The 20,777-nt window shown below is 33.4% G+C and overlaps 1 protein-coding gene and 1 pseudogene across 2 annotated transcripts; one reads left to right on the top strand and one right to left on the bottom strand.

Annotated features, from left to right (window-relative positions):
• Positions 1–3,201: 3,201 nt before the first annotated feature.
• Positions 3,202–10,573, top strand: LOC132606973 (inorganic pyrophosphatase 1-like; annotated as a pseudogene).
• A 628-nt stretch (positions 10,574–11,201) lies between these two features.
• LOC132639318 (uncharacterized) lies at positions 11,202–20,016 on the bottom strand. Of its 2 annotated transcripts, XM_060355777.1 has the most exons (10): positions 19,888–20,016; positions 17,112–17,290; positions 16,665–16,771; positions 15,938–15,982; positions 15,792–15,845; positions 15,079–15,183; positions 14,773–14,979; positions 14,458–14,543; positions 11,960–13,572; positions 11,202–11,861 (listed from the first exon to the last, which is right to left on the bottom strand). In XM_060355777.1, exons 2-10 carry the CDS (start codon positions 17,266–17,268, stop codon positions 11,716–11,718), a joined length of 2,520 nt encoding a protein of 839 aa, XP_060211760.1. In that variant the 5' UTR covers positions 17,269–17,290; positions 19,888–20,016; the 3' UTR covers positions 11,202–11,715. The 2 variants fall into 2 exon arrangements, with proteins under 2 accessions (XP_060211760.1, XP_060211755.1); XM_060355772.1 differs by lacking the exon at positions 19,888–20,016 and having other exon boundaries at positions 17,112–19,861.
• Positions 20,017–20,777: the final 761 nt, after the last annotated feature.

Below are 20,777 nucleotides of genomic sequence, written 5' to 3'. Positions count from 1 at the left end.
TTAGTCATTGTTATATATAACTAAGCATATTTTATCGTCAAGTAATTTTAATGTGTTCCTGCTCCCTTTATATAGGAAACATGTTACATTGAGACTACTTTGGAATTATATTACTCGCATAAATAGAGTAACAATATAAATTTAGCATAACACATGAGTATTTAAAAACTGTAATGGTGGTAAATTAGATTCAAAAGTAGATTTGATCAAAAATAAGTGCACATTTTAATTAATTAAAGGTTAAATGTGCTTAATTTTGTGTCACAAGAACCAAAATAAGAAATTTTCAAATCTTAGGGGCTAAAAGTACAAATTTCCCAACAACAAAGAACGAACAAGAACCTGTCTCCTAATTTGACTCAATTTAGGAAAACAAGTTTAGTTCTTCAAAGTTCAAACTATTTATTTCCATAAATAACTCTTTCCTAAACCTAAACTAATTAGGAAACCAAAAACACATTAAAAAAGAGAAAAGGGAATTTGTATATAGTCGAATCCCACTCAATTTAGGAAATCAAAACAGTACTATAAAAAAGAGGTGCTCTTTCTCTGGAAATCATTGGTATCTCAAAGTATTTTGTTGACAACAAAAAAAAAAAACAAAAAAAAAAAAAAGATGGCCAAGAGAAAGTCAAGAGCAAAGCCAGCAGCAAAGAAGAAAATGCCCAAACTTGATACAGTCTTCACTTGCCCATTTTGTTGTCATGAAAAAGGAGTAGAATGCCCCATTGACATGAAGAATTTGATTGGAGAGGCCATTTGCTATAATTGCAAAGCAAGGTTTAGTACCAGGATCACTCCTTTGACAGAGCCAATCGACATATATCACGAATGGGTCGATGAATGTGAACGTGTCAATACGAGGCCTGTTCTCGGACAAGTCTAGAAGACGACTAATGTAATTTCGTATTACGAAAGACGAACCCGATTTTATAGTATATGGTTTTATTCTTATGGTATATCATGTGTGTTAGCTCTTTTTACATCATATATAATACAGTAGTTATTGCTTTATAATGATATATTGATTAAGTATTTCATCTGTCTAATTTCGTTCAAGTGCATCCTTTCATGGATTTGACTTGTATTATATAAGTGGCTTAGCAAGAATAGAGAAGCTATGCTATTTTTTTTTTTAAGTAATAATTAATTCTTAAGCATAATTAACTATAGGTTAATGATAGACAAAAGTCGATGACCAACTTAATTTAAATTTTGTCACAATTTCAAAAGTTAAAAAGTACAGTTCCTTTATGTGGTTTCATCCGTTGCTCTATTGAGAAGTTCAAGAATCAAACTCCTCCTTTCAAAAATATAAAACGAGTAATATGTATCTATTCTATTTCCTTCAAGGAAAAGGAAAAGGCGGTGGGGGAACCTCAACTTCAACTACAAATTTTCCATAAGATTAAATTATAACAGCATATTCATCCTGAACTGATCATTGATCTACGTACTTACATCTGTTTTTAATATGTCTTATTTCTCACGCACTATATATTGCCGGGATAGAGAAAATGGGGTAACTTTACACTGTTTTCTAACATGTCTTTCTTTAGCTTAGGAAAATCCTCTACCTGATCAGGTGGATGGCACATGTTGCACTGACTTTAGAAAAGTGATTTAGGTAAGTCAACTGAATAGGGCAAAGCACTTAAAATGCGGGGAGTAAGGTGGGGGCATTTTACATATGTTTTGGTGAGGCGTAAGCCATGAAGCACGGGGCGTAAGTCCCATGAGTATTTGATTTTTAGTATTTTATAAAATAATATAATTACAATAAACATTTTTAAATAGGTAAAATTACATTAAAAAAATAAAAGAAAACTGGAAATAAATGATATGTATATATATATATATATATAAAATCAAAGCAATCCATTATAAGCCACTTACAACTTGTAATTATATATAACATAATTTTACAAGTATAAACAATGCAATGAAATAAACGCTATTATGAAATGCAAATCAACTCTAACATCTTAACTTTCAAACAATAAAAAAATTATAATTTCTTAAAACAATATTACTATCATACTATTCATTTTCTCTCCCTATAAGCAAATTATTAATAAACTTTATCAGTATTATAATTAAAACGTAACCCCTTTATGAATAAAAATAAAATTACTTTCAAATAGCGAAATAATAAAATATGATAATTTTGATACATACAAAAGACCAATGACAAGTGAAAATGTACAATTCAGCTATGTATCTTTAAAATAAATATTAAGTGATATTCATCCTCACGATGTTCTTAAATGGTAAATATGCAATACTACAACTTGTTATTTGAGTTACACCCAATTTTCTTATTTCTATAGAACAAAAACTATTAAGTATCATTCATTTGTTAAAGAATTATGAGGGTCAATAGTTTTAATTAAGGAATTTAACATGTAATTTGTGTAAGAACTATTAGGCGAGCTTCGAGCGCTGGGCAATAGGGGTGTTTAGGGTGTGGAGTCGGGCGCTTAGGGCGTAAGCATCACAGGAACTAAGCCCCAAACATGAGCCCTGGGGCGTTTTGCCAGTGCCCCGTCCTTAGACTTGCCCCGAGCGAGTCCTGAAACTGCCTTTTAAAACACTGCTAAAAATCTGTATCAGTGCTCGAATACTTTGAAAATGAGAGATGCGATTTGTCATTCTAATTCTCATAGAGTATTAACAAATTAATGAAGATTGAACATAGATTTATCAAGAATACGGCAAGCTTCCCATGCACAAATTTATGTGCCATCAGAAAGTAAATAGAATACACGGCAAATTAAATGGTGAAACAATTAATGATTATGAAAATTATGAATATTGACAAGCAAAGTGATCAAAGTGTACATTTCAAGTAATTGAAAGTTAAATTTTCTTAATCAAATATCATAAGTACTAAAATATAAATTTACAAATAATTAAGGTACCAAAAATGCTATTAAATCAAATAAATTAAAGCATAACGAGTAACCTGAAAAACAAATAAAGATAGAACAAAAATCTGTCGATCTCCTAATTCGACTCAATTTGCAATACTTGTTTAATCAACTTGTCCCCACTGTGCCCTAGAACCTATGTTGCTCGGAATCTTCAACAATGCTGACGGATGGTTGTCGGATCCTTCAAGAATACTGCATTTTTGGAGGAATATTCGATATGGATGCAGCAATATTTTTGGAGAGTCCGAGCAACATAGCCTGAAACTCTCTCATGGATAGGATGATGAAGGAGTTTCATGGACAAGGCAAAACGATTGGAGACATTTAAGAGGTACTGAAACAGGTTCCCATACACTCCATGATCGTCCCGTGCATTAAATCAGTAAATAGGCGATGCACAAATGTATCCTTCATTGAAACAATCTTGAAACCAGTGGCGGAGCCACACTATGTCGAGGGTGTTCATCCGAACCCCCTTGGCGGAAAAAAACACTGTTTTTACAAAGTTAAAATTATTTTTTATGTATATATAGTAGAAGTTGAACCCCCTTAAGCTTCTTCGTATGTTTACTCTTTTATATTTTGAACCCCTCAGCGGAAATCCTGACTCTGCCACTACTTGAAACATCTAGGAATAAGGGATTGCTTCTCAGAAATCAACACGAATCCAGGCTACGTGGTCGATGAGGAAGATAGGCTTCAAATCTTCCCTTACGTTGATTTTCATGGCTGCAATAATAATCCGTGACCTCCCAACATGTGCAAGGGTTTGATATAATAAGAAAGAATACATGCCTCCATAGGCAATAAACGAATGATCTATCTTGGTGATGGATCCAAGATTTCGCCATGCCAAGAAATGATTTCCCAGCCCGGAATTTGATAAAGGAAAACTGATAGAACCTATGGGCTCACACTTTGTTGGTTCACACCCTGAGAGTTTGCTAAAACAGTATAAGGGACCTGGTCCCTAAACTGTTTTCACAGATAATGAGGGAAAGTAATAAGGCAAGATATTTACGTGGAAAACTCCTTGCTCAAGGGATTAAAAACCACGACCTATCTCAGTAGGATTTCCAACTTCACTAACCGGAGCAATGTTCAGATTACAACGTATTGCAACCTATGAATTAAACTCTTAATTCCTCTCCCTTACAATAACCCTATTTTAAGCAACTCTTGACTACATCTAGCCGAGCAAACTAATACACTTTGCCTATCCCTAGACAAGTGTACCACTCAAAGGTCAAGTAGGTAAACAACCCACAAACAACTTCTGAGAATTCAAACAATACACCTAGACTAACTCTAGCCTAGTGTGCCACTCAAAAGCTTGTGAAGATAAACTTCTTGCAAGCAGCCCTTGAGAATTCAACCACCTACAAACAACTTCTTAAAAGAGGAGTAGGTTTACAATTTATAGAACAAAGAAACAAAGACTCAACAACCTAAGGACTTGAAGCATCTTTAGTTCAGAGATCTAGTCCTTTGGCTTGTTAAGGCTTTGTTCTTGACACTACTAAAAAACTGCCAAAATTCAACGGACAAAAAATCGACGGACTGCGTCGCTTTGAAAAATTGACGGAAAACCGATGCAGTGCGTCGGTTTTATTAAAAAAAAAAAAATTATTTTTAAAAATATATTAAATAATTTATAATTCATTTTGTTTTTTAAAATATTAATAAATGATTTTTTTTTAAAGAAACTGACGGACTACGTCGGCTTTTAATTATTTTTTTGTCAAAGGCTGGTCAACATTTTAAAAAAACCGACGGACCGCGTCAGTTTTTTTTTTTTTTTTAAACAATATGATAGAATCGAGTTTGGCATATCATTTGCCATCTTCCCCAAAAAAATACCCACTTCTCTCTAAAATAAAAAACCCTAACCCGCCGCCCACGCCCGCCACCTGCTGCTAGCCGCCGCCCACCCGCCGCCACCTGCGCAGCCCAACCCCACCTACCCCAGCCCCGTTTTTAAACTCGTAATTTGAGGTAGTTTCTTTTAAATTAGGGCTTTTAAAATTCTTTCAATCTTAGTTTTATTTGTAGATTTTAGGCCTAATGTTAGTCTATTTAGCTTTATTAAACATCATTTGTAATGTTATTAATGTTGAATTTGTGAAAAAATGTAAACTTTATTTGACTAGTTTACTTTTTTTTTTTTGCTTGAGATTGTGCTATATTTTATGTTCATTGTCAATGCATTTGTGTTAGTTAGTTAGCATTGTTTGTAATATTATTGATGTTGAATTCGTGCAAAAATGTATACTTTATTTGACTAGTGTTTTTTTTTTTTTTTTTTTGTTGTTGTTGTTGGGATTGTGCTATTTGTTAGAATCCATAAGTTGGTAGAATTTTTATTGAGCATTCAAAATTAGAATTGGTTGAGATTGTGCTTTTCAAAGTTAGAATTATTAAGTTATAGTATTTCTATAACCTCAAAACTAAAGTGTAGACTTTATTTGACTAGACTTACTTTTCAATTTTTAGAATCGGTTGGGATTGTGCTTTTCAAAGTTACATAAAGTTAGAATCCATAAGTTATTAAAGTTAGAATTGTTATTGAGAATTCAAAGTTAGAATTGGTTGGGATTGTGCTTTTCAAGGTTAGAATGTTAAGTTATAATATTTCTATAACCTCAAAACTAAAATATAGACTTTATTTGGCTAGATTTACTTTTCAATTTTTAGAATTGGTTGGGATTGTGCTTTTCAAAGTTATATTGAAGTTAGAATCCATAAGTTATTAAAGTTAGAATCCATAAGTTATTAAAGTTAGAATTGTTATTGAGAATTGAAAGTTAGAATTGGTTGGTATTGTACTTTCTTAAATTATTGATGTTGAATTTGCGAAAAAATGTAAACTTTATTTGACTAGTTTACTTTTCATATATATATATATATACTAGTCATGTGAGGCCCGTGCTAAGCCCGGGCCCAAACTCAAGATATAAAAGTAGATATTTTAACTAAAGAAATATAATTTGTGTTAGTACAAGTGTACAACAACAACAACAACAACCATATACCCATTGTAGTCCCACAAGTGGGTAGTTATATGAAAGCAAAATTTTCATTCCACTCCTTTAATATTTTAACTTCCATTTTGATGAAATTATTTAATTCAAATCAAATTTGGAACCAAAATTTGACATTATAACTTATGTATCCTAATTTTCTGAAGTTATTTAGTTCTAAATAAATAATCTATACATAGTTAATGAACTTTTAAGACAAATACATAATTTAACTTGTGCAGCGGATGGAGCTGCTCCTCTCTTAATTAGGGATTAGGGGTTCGAACATGGATATGGAAAAAAATCTTTGGAGGAAGCGCTCCCCCCGAATAGGCGCGATGCAGTGTGAATTATCTGGATTAATTGGGCTCAAATGCTGATATCGAGCACCAATCAGAAAATCAAAGAACGTGAAAAATGAGGTATGAGGTTCGATAGCTTTTGAAAAGTAGACTTTAAAAACAAAAAACAAAAAAATTGACTTAAATAAATAAGATTAGGACCTAAAAGTAATTAATTAAAAAGTTTTTAAAAAATTTGAAAATTATTGTGAGGACTACAAAAGTCCCCAGGTTCGATAGCTTTTGAAAAGTAGACTTTAAAAACAAAAAACAAAAAAATTGACTTAAATAAATAAAATTAGGACATAAAAGTAATTAATTAAATAGTTTTTTAAAAATTGGGAAATTATTGTGAGGACTACAAAAGTCCTCACATTTGCTCTTATATAATATAGTAATTTGCTTGAGATTGTGCTATTTTTTATGTTCATTGTCAATGTATTTGTGTTAGCTTAGTTAGAATTGGTTGGGATTGTGCTTTTCCAAGTTATATTAAAGTTAGAATCCATAAATTATTAAAGTTAGAATTGTTATTGAGAATTCAAAGTTAGAATTGGTTGTGATTGTGCTTTTCAAAGTTAGAATTGTTAAGTCATAATATTTCTATAACCTCTAAACTAAAATGTAGACTTTAATTGACTAGATTTACTTTTTAATTTTTAGAAATAAAGTTAAAATCCATAAGTTATTAAAAGTTAGAATTGATTGTGTTTTTCAAAGTTAGAATTGGTTGGGATTGTGCTTTTAAAAGTTATATTAAAGTTAGAATCCATAAGTTATTAAAGTTAGAATTGTTATTAAGAATTCAAAGTTAGAATTGGTTGGGATTGTACTTTTAAAAATTATTGACGTTGAGTTTGTGAAAAAAATGTAAACTTTATTTGATTAGTTTACTTTTCATATATATATATATATACACACACACACACACATATATTTACTTGAGATTGTGCTATTTTTTATGTTCATTGTCAATGTATTTGTGTTAGCTTAGTAGAATTGGTTGAGATTGTGCTTTTCCAAGTTATATTAAAGTTAGAATCCATAAGTTATTAAAGTTAGAATTGTTATTGAGAATTCAAAGTTAGAATTGGTTGTGATTGTGCTTTTTTCAAAGTTAGAATTGTTAAGTCATAATATTTCTATAACCTCTAAACTAAAACGTAGACTTTATTTGACTAGATTTACTTTTTAATTTTTAGAAATAAAGTTAGAATCATAAGTTATTAAAGTTATAATTGATTGTGCTTTTCAAAGTTAGAATTGGTTGGGATTGTGCTTTTAAAAATTATTGATGTTGAATTTGTGAAAAAATATAAACTTTATTTGACTAGTTTACTTTTCATATATATATATATATATATATATATATATATATATATATATATATATATATATATATATATGCTTGAGATTGTGTTATTTTTTATGTTCATTGTCAATGTATTTGTGTTAGCTTAGTTAGAATTAGTTGGGATTGTACTTTTCCAAGTTATAGTAAAGTTAGAATCCATAAGTTATTAAAGTTAGAATTGTTATTGAGAATTCAAAGTTAGAATTGGTTGTGATTGTGCTTTTCAAAGTTAAAATTGTTAAGTCATAATATTTCTATAAATCTAAACAAAAATGTAGACTTTATTTGACTAGATTTACTTTTCAATTTTTAGAATTAAAGTTAGAATTCATAAGTTATTAAATTTAGAATTGTTATTGAGAATTCAAAATTAGAATTGGTTGGGATTGTGCTTTTAAAAGTTATATTAAAGTTAGAATTGTTATTGAGAATTCAAAGTTAGAATTGGTTGGGATTGTGTTTTCTTAAGTTATATTTTAAGTTAGAATTCTTAAGTTAAAATATGTTTCTATAACTCAATAAGTGGGTATATTTTTGTAGATGGATCGTATGTGGATGTATATATAAATAATAGTGATTGTGTGGGTGTACATGATGAATTTGTTGACAAGTTTATCACACATGCAATGTCACTTCACCCTTTTCAAAATGAAGGGGTAATTAGGTTTGCTTGTTCTCGTTGCCGGTGTAAGAAGTATTTGAAACCGGAAGCGGTTAGGATTCATTTATATAGTCGTGGGACTTATGTTTTAGTTTGGATTTCATAATGAACTTATGTTTTATGTTTTATGGACTTATGTTAAAACTATGTAGAACTAGTTAATAGTACTTTAGGTTGGACATTCAAATATTTTTGAACTTTGAAGGTCTATTTAGATCGTATTTGATATGTTTAGATAGTGTTTGATGTGTTTGATTGTTACTTAGGGTGATTTTATGTGTTGTAACTCTTTTAGAATTGATTTGGAGCATTTTAGTGTTGGTTTTGAGCAGGTTTTGGTGCTGGTTTTTGTATTGGTTTTGTGCAGGTATGGCTGCAGAAAAGGCAGCAATTGCATGCAGAAAATTTTCTAGAAAACCGACGGACTCCGTCGATTTTTTTTTATAAAATTTATATTATTATTTTAAAAAAAAAATTATTATTGGATAAAAAACCAACGGACTGTGTAAGCGACGCAATCCGTCGCGAAAAACCGACGCAGTCTGTCGGTTTTCAAAAAGCGACGTTATGAAAACTGACGGACCGTGATGGGTCGGTTTCCCGTCGATTTTTGACAATTTTTTAGTAGTGTGAGAGCACCTTGAGAGGTCAGCGGTCAAGGGTGGTCAGAACCCCACGGACCCGCGGGTTCGAACCTTGGCGGCTTCCAATTTTTTGTCCTTGATTTTTTCCTAAGCAAAATTGAATAAATAGTGGAGCTTTTCCACTAATATAAAAGTATTCTTGTTAAGGGCATATTCTGTGCTATAAAAAATCTTGTCAACGTCTTCTTGTGCTGTTATTGCAAGAATGCAATAAGAGAAATATTCTAGTGCTATCTAAATAAGAAAAAAAGAAAATTCTTTTTCAATTTATATGATGCTTTTTACTTCTCGAAATTCATAACTTTGAAAACTTGCATCAATTAAATGTACTTTTTAATCATATTGACATGAGAAGAATTACAATGTAAAGTATTTTCATATAATTTTTAGATATTTAAATTTAAATTTTAGAATATTGAGTTGATTTAATTCAATTTTACTTTAAAAATTAGTCAACTTGAATCTCGAGAATCAAAGAGTGTCACATAAATTGAAACAAAGAGAGTATTAATTAGTAGGAAAAAACTAGACACAAAATGTAGACGCCTTTTTCATTATTCGTAAATATTTTGGTGAGAATTCCATTAGTGTCTTTGTTATGTTTTGCATTTTTTTTTGTTTGGATTATTAAGTCTTGTAATTATTTTTCTAATTAAAATACCTCTTTATACATTTGAAGTTTAGATAGAGAAATATCTTAAGTACCCAAAAAAAAAAGTCTTATAGTTAAAATGATCCACAATAAATAATGAAATTTTAGGTGATTTTGTAGTGCCTAATTTAAAAAAGAGCTATTTATTACTGTTTTTAATGAGTCTATACAAGAACATTTCAAGATATAGATCTTCTTGAGTAGGATTCAATAATATATTTGGATTATGATTTCAACAGAACAATTTCTTTTTTTGTCTTTTACGTTTAGTTTTAATATATACAATTGTTAGTACTATAATCAGTGCTTTTATGACTTGCTAAATATTATGTAGCTTGACTTAAATTTTCGCTCCACATTATCGATTTTTTTTTTATATATTTACCTCTTTGAAATTTGAACAACCTTCGGTAAAATCCTGGCTCCGCCACTGCATCAAAAACAGTAGGCGATTTTTCCCTAGTTTGAAGCTCAGAGAAGGAGATTTCATGCCAAGAAAAGATTTCCCAACCTGCAATTTGATAAAGGAAAACAGTTGGCGATTTTCCCCCAGTTTGAAGCTCAGAGAAGGAGATTTCATCATGCCAAGAAAAGATTTCTGAGCCTGGAATTTGATAAAGGAAAACTGTAAGCTGGTAAAACCAGCGGTCCACGAATGGACTGATTGGTGGCGATGAGCTTGAGCACATTCTGCTACAACTGATCAACGCAACCATTGAAGAAAGCAAATTGTGCACGTTCCATACTATATATGTCCAAAGCAGCTTACAGTGCCTTGCCGCGGGTTCTTCCAGTACTTTACTAATGGCAAGACTACAATTTGGTGTTGATTTTAGCTAGTTAAATGTGGGAGAAAAAAACTAAAAGCGGCTGCGAGTTTGCTCTAACTTGTTTTGTATCTATGGCTTTTTGTCCTATAAAAGCGGTCTCTGTAAAGAATTAGTGAACTTTAGTAGGATTTGGACATTGGTTTCCAATCCAACATTTCTACTCCTAGATTACCCTGATATGCAGAAAAATGTAGGAGCCGTATCGTATCATTGAGCTGGTTAGTTTCTACTTAAGTAGCTGTGTGGTTATCCTTAGCTTTTTCAGTAGCTTATTAGAGGTTATTACATAGTAATATACAACTTACGTGATATAGAAGTAAGATAATAGCATTTCAAATTGTATAATAACGGTGTTAAACTGAATTTAGCATTGTAAACAGACTGTAGATAATCCTCATGGTCTCATTCATTTTACCGTCATCCATGAGGTTGCTTTTAGTTTTGCAAGTTCAGTTCCCTTGAATTGGCCATTGCTTGATTTCTACATTTGAGCTTCTAATTCCTAGCTATCAGTTGTATTACATCAAATTTGACATTGCTTGTTAATCCTTCTTTGATTTTTCAGACATGGAAAGCTTGATTTCATAAGGATAAGACTAGCAGCAATATAAAGAAGGATTAACAAATTCTTTGCTGCAATCTTGTTTGTCTCCTTTAGTTTTGTTAAACCAACACCAAGAGAGTCAGATAGGTAATGTTGCTCACACGACTACAAGCGCCAGTGTACAAACTCGAGTTCAGGTCAAAGCCTTACAAACCAAAACCAGCATTTAGGGAAAGATAGCTTAAGCATATCCGTATGGACATCAACGGAGAGAAGGGCGGGCTGAGGGTTGCCCGATCAAAATAGGAATAAGAAAAAGAAACACAAAAATGGTTGCTCAGTGATCTTCGCGATCATTTTTATCAATTGATTATCCATACATTGTCCGAACATACATGGTATCTGGTGAGCAGAAAGAATTAACGAATGAGGCCAAAAAGGAAAACCCTACATCATTACAACAAAATTGGTATTGACTCAAACTAGAGGGGATGGGACCAAGCTACTTCTCTAGAAACCCCCTTTGTTTAACTCTCTTACAGAAGACCACTGGTAAAAAGGAATCTCTGCTACACTGGTTAGGAACTGCACAATTGGGTATGAGTTAGAAAGTTATCTTTTATCCTTTTTATGCTTGGGAATGTACTTTGTCTTAATACCCTTTTCAGGCTTTGGCCTAAACTTGACCTTAGTGTTTCTACTTGAAGATGAATTAAGTAACTTCATTTTTTGCCAGCTAATCATCAGCTGTGGAAACAATGGAATGTTCCTCAGAATCTGATGCTGGGGCTGCTTCTGAACTGCTAGTTGGCACGTCTGGCTGCCCTGAGAAAGTGTCACGAGAATACACGACATGATCCCCAGCGATGGCCTCCCTCCATCCTATATTGAATTTCAGGTCAATCAGAATAAAAAAGAAGCAGACAATAATTGAGCAGAATGGCTGTGCATATAGAAACGTGAGAGCTAGTAAAACATACTCTGAGCAAGAAAAACTTTAGCTTTTTCCACAATATCTGAAAATCCCAAAACTTGATTTGCATTTCCATCAGGAACCTGACAATGCAAAGGATTTTCATTTAATGATGTCCGATCATCATAGCGGGAGCTTAGTGCACCGAGCTGCCCCTTTGATGTCCGATCATCAAACTTGGAAGACATGACACCCTCTTCAGGATATTGTGTTCCAACTTCACGCCTCACAGGCCTCCAAAGCTTGGCAACTGCTCTGTTTGACCCAATCCGAAGAGCATTATGCTTAGCTGGCTTCTGGACAATATTGCACTTTTTAGGCATGGCAGGCTCTGTGCATCCAAAATCATCTCTTGCTTCAGCAGGGCAGTTTCCTTGCTGGATAGTACTGCAATCTTTCACTGGAATAGATATAGAACCAATCATCACCTCAGAGTTTCTGTGTTTCTGACCTATTCCTTCTTTCTGCACCTCCAGTATTGAAGCATCATCACTTTCCACTCTAACTTTTCTTGTTATCTTACTGCTATTAACAGGGGTACCACTGTCCTTGTGCTTCTGTAAAGGTACAACTTTTGCTTGATGATTTTGATTGTTACTATTTTGCCCAGACCTTTGCGATTTTGGAGTTTGCCACTCAGCATTGGCAGAATGCCGTCGAATATTGACAGACACTGGTTGGGGTTCAACATTCTGAACTTTAACCGAATCCAGGTGTTGGTGAGAGAGATCATATTGGGATTCAACACTCACATCTTCATTACTGGAGAATTGAACCAGTTCAAGATTTGTGGAGACGTCCAGAGATACATCAGGATTATTAGAATACGAATCAGATGGTTCTGGAAGGCTATCTGCTTCTGCCAATAGAACTTCAATACAATCAGCTAGTACCTCCAGATTTCCTTTTTTCTCATTTGATTGCTCCCTTGCTTTCTGTTCCTTTTGTCGAGACTTTTTCACTTTTTCCCATCGACTATTGGCAGAAGTGGGTTGGGGTTCATCATTCTGAACTTTAACCGAATCCAGATGTTGGTGAGAGAGATTATATTGGGGTTCAACGCTTATATCTTCATTACTAGAGAATTGAACCAGTTCAAGATTAGTGGAGATGTCCAGGGACACATCAGGATTATTAGAATAGGAACCAGATGGTCCTGGAAGGCTATCTGCTTCTGCCGATGGAACTTCAACACAATCAGCTGGTACCTCCAGATTTCCTTTTTCCTCATTTGATTGCTCCCTTGCTTTCTGTTCCTTTTGTCGACGCTTTTTCACTTTTTTCCGTCGACTATTGGCAGAAGTGCGTTGGGGTTCAACATTCTGAACTTTAACTGAATCCAGATGTTGGTGAGAGAGATTATATTGGGATTCAACGCTCATATCTTCATTACTAGAGAATTGAACCAGTTCAAGATTGGTGGAGACGTCCAGAGGTACATCAGGATTATTGGAATAGGAACCAGATGGTCCTGTAAGGCTATCTGCTTCTGCTGATGGAACTTCAACACAATCAGCTGGTACCTCCAGATGTCCTTTTTCCTCATTTGATTGCTCCCTTGCTTTCTGTTCCTTCTGTCGACACTTTTTCACTTTTTTCCTCTCTAATAGCTCAGCTTTCCTAGCATATCACATGAGAAATAATTGAAGGAATTCCTATAATAGCTCCACCACATTGAAGCGGAAAAACCAAGATTCACTCAGATAAGAAGTTCCAAGTGTTTTAAGACAACATTTCTCAAAATCATTTACTTATCATACATGTATATTACATGCCAAAAATTAATAAAATGCATGATAAATACAAGGTTGAATCACCTTGACTTGAAACACAAGCTTGATATAACCTATTTTTATAAAAGTTGAATCACCTTGATGAAATTTCTGGCTCAGTCACTGGCTGGGGCAGTAAGTTTTACATCTTTGACTAACTAATCTTTTCATTTGAAGTAGATTGGAAACTGTAATGAACGTACAATTTCCTGTTGACTTTTCTCCCAATGCGAAACTTGCCCCATCCCCTTAGAGGTGATTGCTTACAAGAAATATCACTGTCCTGTCTTTATCTACTTACCCAAGAAATAATAAAATAAGTCACTTCTAGCTGAAATGAATTGAGTTATTTGACCTGTCAATTAAGATGCAAATATCAAAATCCCCAAGCTCTGCAGCACTGAGTTTACCTTATTCGTAATTTTAAAGATGGACAAACAAATGAAAATTAAAAATTGTTTTCTACTTGTAGAGAAATCTGCTTCGTAAATAAGGGTATAAACTGCAGAGGAGCATATCTTCAGAACACATAAATATTTTTTTCCAAAAATAATCATGCCATAAGCATTCAACAGTTTATTCCATTCAAATAATAAGAAATACAACTTTATCAAGTCCTAACTAGTCATTCAGAACATAGGAGCAACGAGCCAACGACGATAGACCATAACCTCAGTAAAATACATGAAAAGGAGAGAATATCAAAATGGGTTGATGTGGTAAAAAGTCTCACTTTTTTTGAGCAGCTTCTTCCTCCTCAAAAAGCAATTTTTCGAATTTCAAAGCTTCAGCATCTTTGTTGGCAACCCATGCTTTAACCTGAGCATCATAAATGAGTTCCAGTTACTGTGGATTTTGGTTCAAGGGACAGAATCAGGTAAAGCATAACCAAAAGAGTGTCCTCATCTAACCAGACTTCCAAGACTAAAAATCGGAACTGAATCTAACAATATCATGCAAATACAGATGTGAAAATATATAGTTTCAACACATGAAGCCGGAAAGTTCTCAGTAACTATTAAAAGATTCAAAGGAGATATAGAACTACCAGTTTCTGTTCAAAAAGGAAGCTAGTGCAAGCAACCAGATTCTTTGAGTCTAAACCAATTTTGGCAGCTTCTCCATCAAAAACATATTTTTCCACTGACTCAGCTGTGCCAGCACATAAGAATGTTCTCTCACTAGCATCATCAAGGATACTAAATAATTCCTTGGAGGTCACTGGAAGACTGGCAGGTTTAGCTTGGATGACTTCCTGTAAATTGATCCAATTTAGCATCATTAGCTGTTACATCATGTTGCTTTTGCAGTTGGTTTGATAATGCTTGGTAGAAAATGGAAATAGAAGACTAACCAGCAACTTTGAACCAGCCTTAACATAAACACGAGGAAGAGACCAAAACCCTTGTTTGCCCAAAGCTGTTGACAAGGCATGAACAAGTACAGATCCAGAAATTTCCTAAAAGAAATATGTCAATCACGATATAACACTCTGTAAAGTGTGGGATGGTAGAAATGTACTATTATGCTTTTTCTCGTCTTTGACAGACCAATACTCACTTCAGAAGTGTTTTTATCAGTAGCCCAAAAGAACTCTGCTAGTCAAAAACAGTTTCAAAAAGATTTCTAGCAGAATTTCCATTTGTATAAACTCTATATAAGTTGTTCAAATCAAAAGAAACCTAAGACATCTTCACCAAAGGCATATAATGAGTTTGAATGTGGAAAGGCTCAATGACTATAGCAAATTATCTCTGAATAATGGGAAACAGAGACTAAGTTGTAATTTCTCGTAGAGAAAGGGAGGAACACATGCAGGTTTTCTATCTTCTTTGTTTCAAATTCACATTATCTATCAGAACAGATTAGGAGGGACATGTCTTGCTGCGCACTGTGAATAGGGACGTTTCTTCTACCTTCAGTCAATTCCAGACTATCATCAAATTTCTGTGTTAAAATTTCAACCGGAAGAACTCATTTTACGTTCCATTTCAAAAAGAACTCACTTTAAGTTCCAAGTCAAGGAAAAACATACATAAGACTGCAGGAACATGGAAAGCAAATTACCTTTAGTGAAATATCTTGCAATGATACAACTTTTTTAACCTCATCCAATGAGAGCTGTATGTAGCAACCATAAAACAACATAATAAATATGAAGGAACAGGTGCACAAACAAAAGAAGAATTAGGGAGTGAGAAAGGGAGAAGTACCTTGTCCCAAAATGCTCCCAATAAATCCCTGTATTCGCGAGACTCCTACAGAACGTAAATAAAACATAAGATTCAGCGCAACCACATCCAATATTGACAGGTAAATCTGATATCAGCATTTAGTTACCTAATCAGAAAACAAGAAGGTTCACCACAATGGAAATCATACTGCAAATGGCAATTGACATGCCCAGTGTTCTCGAAGGAAAAAAGAGAAATAAAACACTGATTTCTGCTAGGGCTCTAAGCGCAAAGTGCAATTTAAGCGTGCCGTTAATGAAGAAAAGTGAAAACAAAGAGAAAACATAAAATATATAGGTACTGCAAGAAACAATAACTATAAGCACAGATACAATTATACAGTCAAAAGATTGAAAGAATTGCAAGTGTCTTGCTAAAACTGATTAAACTTCATATACTACTTCCTAAATATCTTATATCATATTTGTTCACAATGTCACCTTAGCATTTAATATATCATTCTTTCTTTCTAACTACATTTATTGGCTAGTGTCCTTTCATCAAGAGAGAACCATGGCCACAGGTGCTATACCTTATAGTGCCTTAACTAAAGCACCCTTAACAAGCACCATGTGCTGCACCTTGCTTAGGATTTAAGCAGCCTTTATAATAACTACAGTACTACACATACACAAATGGTAAACTACCAAATCTAATCCAGCATTAAAGCACAGCAAAATAAAAGAAAAAGGCGTCCAAGATATACCTTATCAGAATTTAAGGATTTGCGGTGCAGACGTATATGTCTTCTGTGATTAATAGGTGAACAAAATTCCCTGGAACATTTCTCGCACTTCTGCATCTGAATAATATCTGCAAAAAAAAAAAAAAAAAAGGTATGAGAAGCCCATCAATATTCATGGGTTAAGCCAGAGTCCTGTATACGACCTATTACAAACTGGAGAATCTTCAGATAGACCTTTTCAGGCTACTTATTGGCCTTTTCAGCAAATGCATCCGGCTTAAGCATTTTGATGGCTTAAACTCGCATTCTATCCCAACTTGAGGAGAAACTCTTGGTAGAGAACAATTACATACGCAGAGTGAATCTAGATTACTCGGGCCAGAGGGCTTTGGATACTGGATGGTTAAACCATAAGAAGAATAAAAAAATATGTTTGATGCTATGAACACCAAGTTCTATATTTGATACCTGGCTGATCTATAGAATGAAGCCACTGAATCCATTGAGCAGGACTTTCCCCCGTTCTTGGTAATGAAAGCAGGGGTTCCTTTCCCATAGTTTGCCTAATGGAAGTATCAAGCGAATTGTTCACCTCATCCATTTTCGTTACATCCGGAGCTTTCATGCATCTGGTGCTTTCATTGCATCTGGAGTACATACAAAGAATAGATCATAGAAGGGGATTTCAGAAAATAATTTTGAAATATACAAATTCTTTTGAAACTAGGCATATAGAAATAAAAAATTCAGCAGCTGGAGTTAGAGACATGTCTGCATGCAAGCTTATGTTGTGCTCTTATAAGGAATGTGCGTCCTGGCAGCGACACGCACAAAATATGAAAAATACTAAGCAAAATAAAAAGGGAGGACAAAAAATAGAAAGATCCTTCTCATAGAAACACTATTGCCTTTCTCAAAAAAAAAAAAAAAAAAAAGCAAGGATTTATATAACCCATAACTTTGTCCTACTGTCAGGCAGAATTGTAAATGACATAGCACATGTATCAATAGATGTCGATAATTAGACCACACAACAGAATTTACTGCAGAACAAATAGAATGATTCAAATGACTGGGTACATCTGCAATAGCCAATCATCCTGAGATCAAACCGCTTATAAATTTGAAGACATGCTACTAGTGGAGTAAGGGGAATAAAAATATTTGTTGACTCCCATCTTAGATATATTTCCACAATTCATATGTGGATTTCTAGGTGAAACTTGAAGATTTCTGTTATATAAAAAAAATATGGTTTAAGTAGGTGTCAGGGGGTAACCTACGCCCTATGGGAACAAATCCTTTACCAATTTGTTTCTCTGAAGGTAAAGGTCACTTAAGCAATGCTGTCTTCATTTCCAGAAAGTGAAAAGCTAAAGTTCCCCAAAGCCACCTCTGACCCAAAGATGCATAAGTTCTTGGAGCTTCTTTGGATTGCCTTAATAGGCTACACAATTGATGTTCAAAGATTTAAAGCTGGCTTGTTCATTTCGCATTTTAATCTGGAAGTAATTTGGTCAAATTGTATCAATTACTTGTCTTTCTTCTTCATTCACGAGGAAAAGACCTCTCAAAAGCAAAGATTTTTGTCAATATACAAAGCAAGAAAAGCTCCACAGAGATTCAATCCTACATAGTATACATATAGTTTGTCTGAAGCATATTCTATAGTAAACTTTACACCAATCCTCCAATCAACTTGATAATAGAGAGCCTAGACTTGTGCATGTATCAAAGATGACTAGAATGCGAAGACGAAAGAAAGAGGCTGCTCTGCAGAATTAGCAACTGTTACAAAGTAGTGTTTCTTAGAAGAGAGTTTTTCCTAATAACATCATTAAATATCCCAAATAAATCCATTTGACAGGTTAATAAGGTATTGAAACATTTGAGTCTAATCTCAACTAAATCCCATTGACGACTCAGAGGTGTATTAAAGAATGTGAGCCTATCCTTCCCGTTTCGATCAAGTTCCTATATGCTCCCAAAAGACGGATCAAAAGTTAGATAGCGAATCCATTAGCAAACACGATTGTAGGTCACATTCCCACAAAATACCGCATGTGCCAGCTCAAATTTTCTAGTTCCAAGAAACAGCTTATTTTATATTTTTTCCTCAAGTTTAGATTTCCTCAAAGATACAACAGGTAAATAATGGTATATTTGGAATCATGAGCATTCTGTATCAATTATGATATCAGATCTCAATGATAACTCATAAGTTGGTAGAAATTTGAACACATGCTCCAAGATTAGATCCAACTGATCTCCACTAGAATGTTAAAGAACAAAACTTCATTCCATTATCAATTAAATGAGGAAACGAAGTATTGGTTGGAAACGCAGCACACAAGACCAAAAAACTATCTATAGTGTTGGCATCACAGAATAGTTACTTATCTGCACTTATTATACAACAAGAAGAGATGTTTCCTTTTGGTGCAGCAACTAAGATATCATTCCCAATTCATAGGTTAATAATGCATTGCCACTTTTTTTATCAAGTAATAATTTCTTTTAAAACCAAAGCTTGTTGCTACCAAATTCTTAGCTAAATGGAAAAAAAAAAAAAAAAAACTACCAAGCAATAAAACAAATTGCATATACAAGAAACATGAGGAACTGATTCTCCAAAATATTTATCACATTTATATAAAAAAGCCATGCTATTGTGAGTTCCAATCTAGTTTAAACCTAACAAACATACATAAACAGAAATCAATGATAGCATATTTGGTATGGATAGATCAAGAAAAATTGTAACGCACCATCAACAATACAGTAACCAAGAATTGCCTGTACCAAGAAAGTCCCTCTTTCCCAAATATTCACTTAGGGCGGGTCCACTAGATACAAAAACAAGTAGTACTACTATTTTGGTACTAAGACTACTTATGGTATTTAATGCATAGTTAAGTTATCTGTTAAAACATCCCCACTGCTACATTGTCAAGAAGAACCCAAGAACCAAGAATTTAATCGATGCAACTGCAATGCAAATAAAAAAAGACAAATCATTTGGGATGAGGGAGTAGTAAAATTAAATACACTGCAAGTGCTATATTAATATCAAGAACCAAGAATTTAATCAATGCAACTCCGATGCGAATAAAAAACACAAAAAGAAAAAGAAAAAAGAGATGGAAAATAAGAAGCAACAACTATAAACACACACCAATGAGATGATCGGTGATGGGAGCTTAGAATAAAGAATGTTAAAGAAGAAAGGAGAAAACTGACATACCAGTGTGCATGGTGTTGATGAAATTGAAAGACGCAAACTAAAAGAGAAGTATGTGAATATGTGTTAAGATTTTGCTGTTTATATAGGTAGTGTGTGTGTCTATGCATCAACAAAGAAGGGGACTGGTCGGTTGAAATGTTGAGAGGAACAAGAAGATGAGAAGAAGAAAATGAGTCCGTATAGGAAGGACAAAAATACATGGAAACTGAAAAAACATAAAAGGAGAAAATATAATAAAAAAGATTGTTCACTTATCAAATCAATAAAGAATTAATCTTATTTTTCAGATTTCTTCTCATTAATTGTTATGTGATCAAATCCCAATACCTATTTAATTAGGGACAGTTTAACCAAATCACCTATTTTTTTTAGGAGTTAGTATTTTCTTAAGGGGTGTGCCAAATGGCTAAGCGAACACTCTTTTTGATTTGGAGGAAGTAATACTTTTGAAACCTATGGTCTAAAATGAGTCATTGATAGTTGTGTGACCGTAAATGATTTCACTAAAGGTAAAAATGAGTATTTTAAAGTTAACTTGTTAGTATTAAATATAGGAAAGTGTCATTATTTTTTGATTGACTAAAAAAGAAAGAATGACATATAAATTGGAATGGAGGGAGTAGTAATTTTTTATGTGCCCTTACAACTTGTTTGGATGGTTGTTACCTATTATATTGTATTGTGTTATTAGTTTAAATACATTTTTTTTATTGCTATTTTAATTTTAATGTATCGCATCGTTAAATCCGTCATTACGTAACGACGAAAAGTCTAATTTTATGTAACAACCGATTTGGTGTTATTGCGTCGTTACCTTATCTTTTCCTCTCATTTTTATTATCTAATAATTCTATTTTATCATTTACCCTACCTTTTTTAGGTAGCTCTAT

Source organism: Lycium barbarum, chromosome 1 (assembly GCF_019175385.1).
Source record: "Lycium barbarum isolate Lr01 chromosome 1, ASM1917538v2, whole genome shotgun sequence".
NCBI classification, from domain to species: Eukaryota; Viridiplantae; Streptophyta; class Magnoliopsida; order Solanales; family Solanaceae; genus Lycium; species Lycium barbarum.
This window is presented reverse-complemented; position numbering and strand designations above follow the sequence as displayed.

What these genes read in the sequence shown, in the direction of transcription:
- LOC132639318 (XM_060355772.1), bottom strand. Translation starts at nt 17,301, where the DNA reads ATGTACTCCAGATGCAATGAAAGCACCAGATGCATGAAAGCTCCGGAT. An exon ending in TGCAAGATATTTCACTAAAG is followed by an intron (nt 15,184 to 15,791) that starts GTAATTTGCTTT and finishes TATTTCTTTTAG; the next exon opens with GAAATTTCTGGATCTGTACT. An exon ending in TCCTTTTTGAACAGAAACTG is followed by an intron (nt 14,544 to 14,772) that starts GTAGTTCTATAT and finishes TATGATGCTCAG; the next exon opens with GTTAAAGCATGGGTTGCCAA.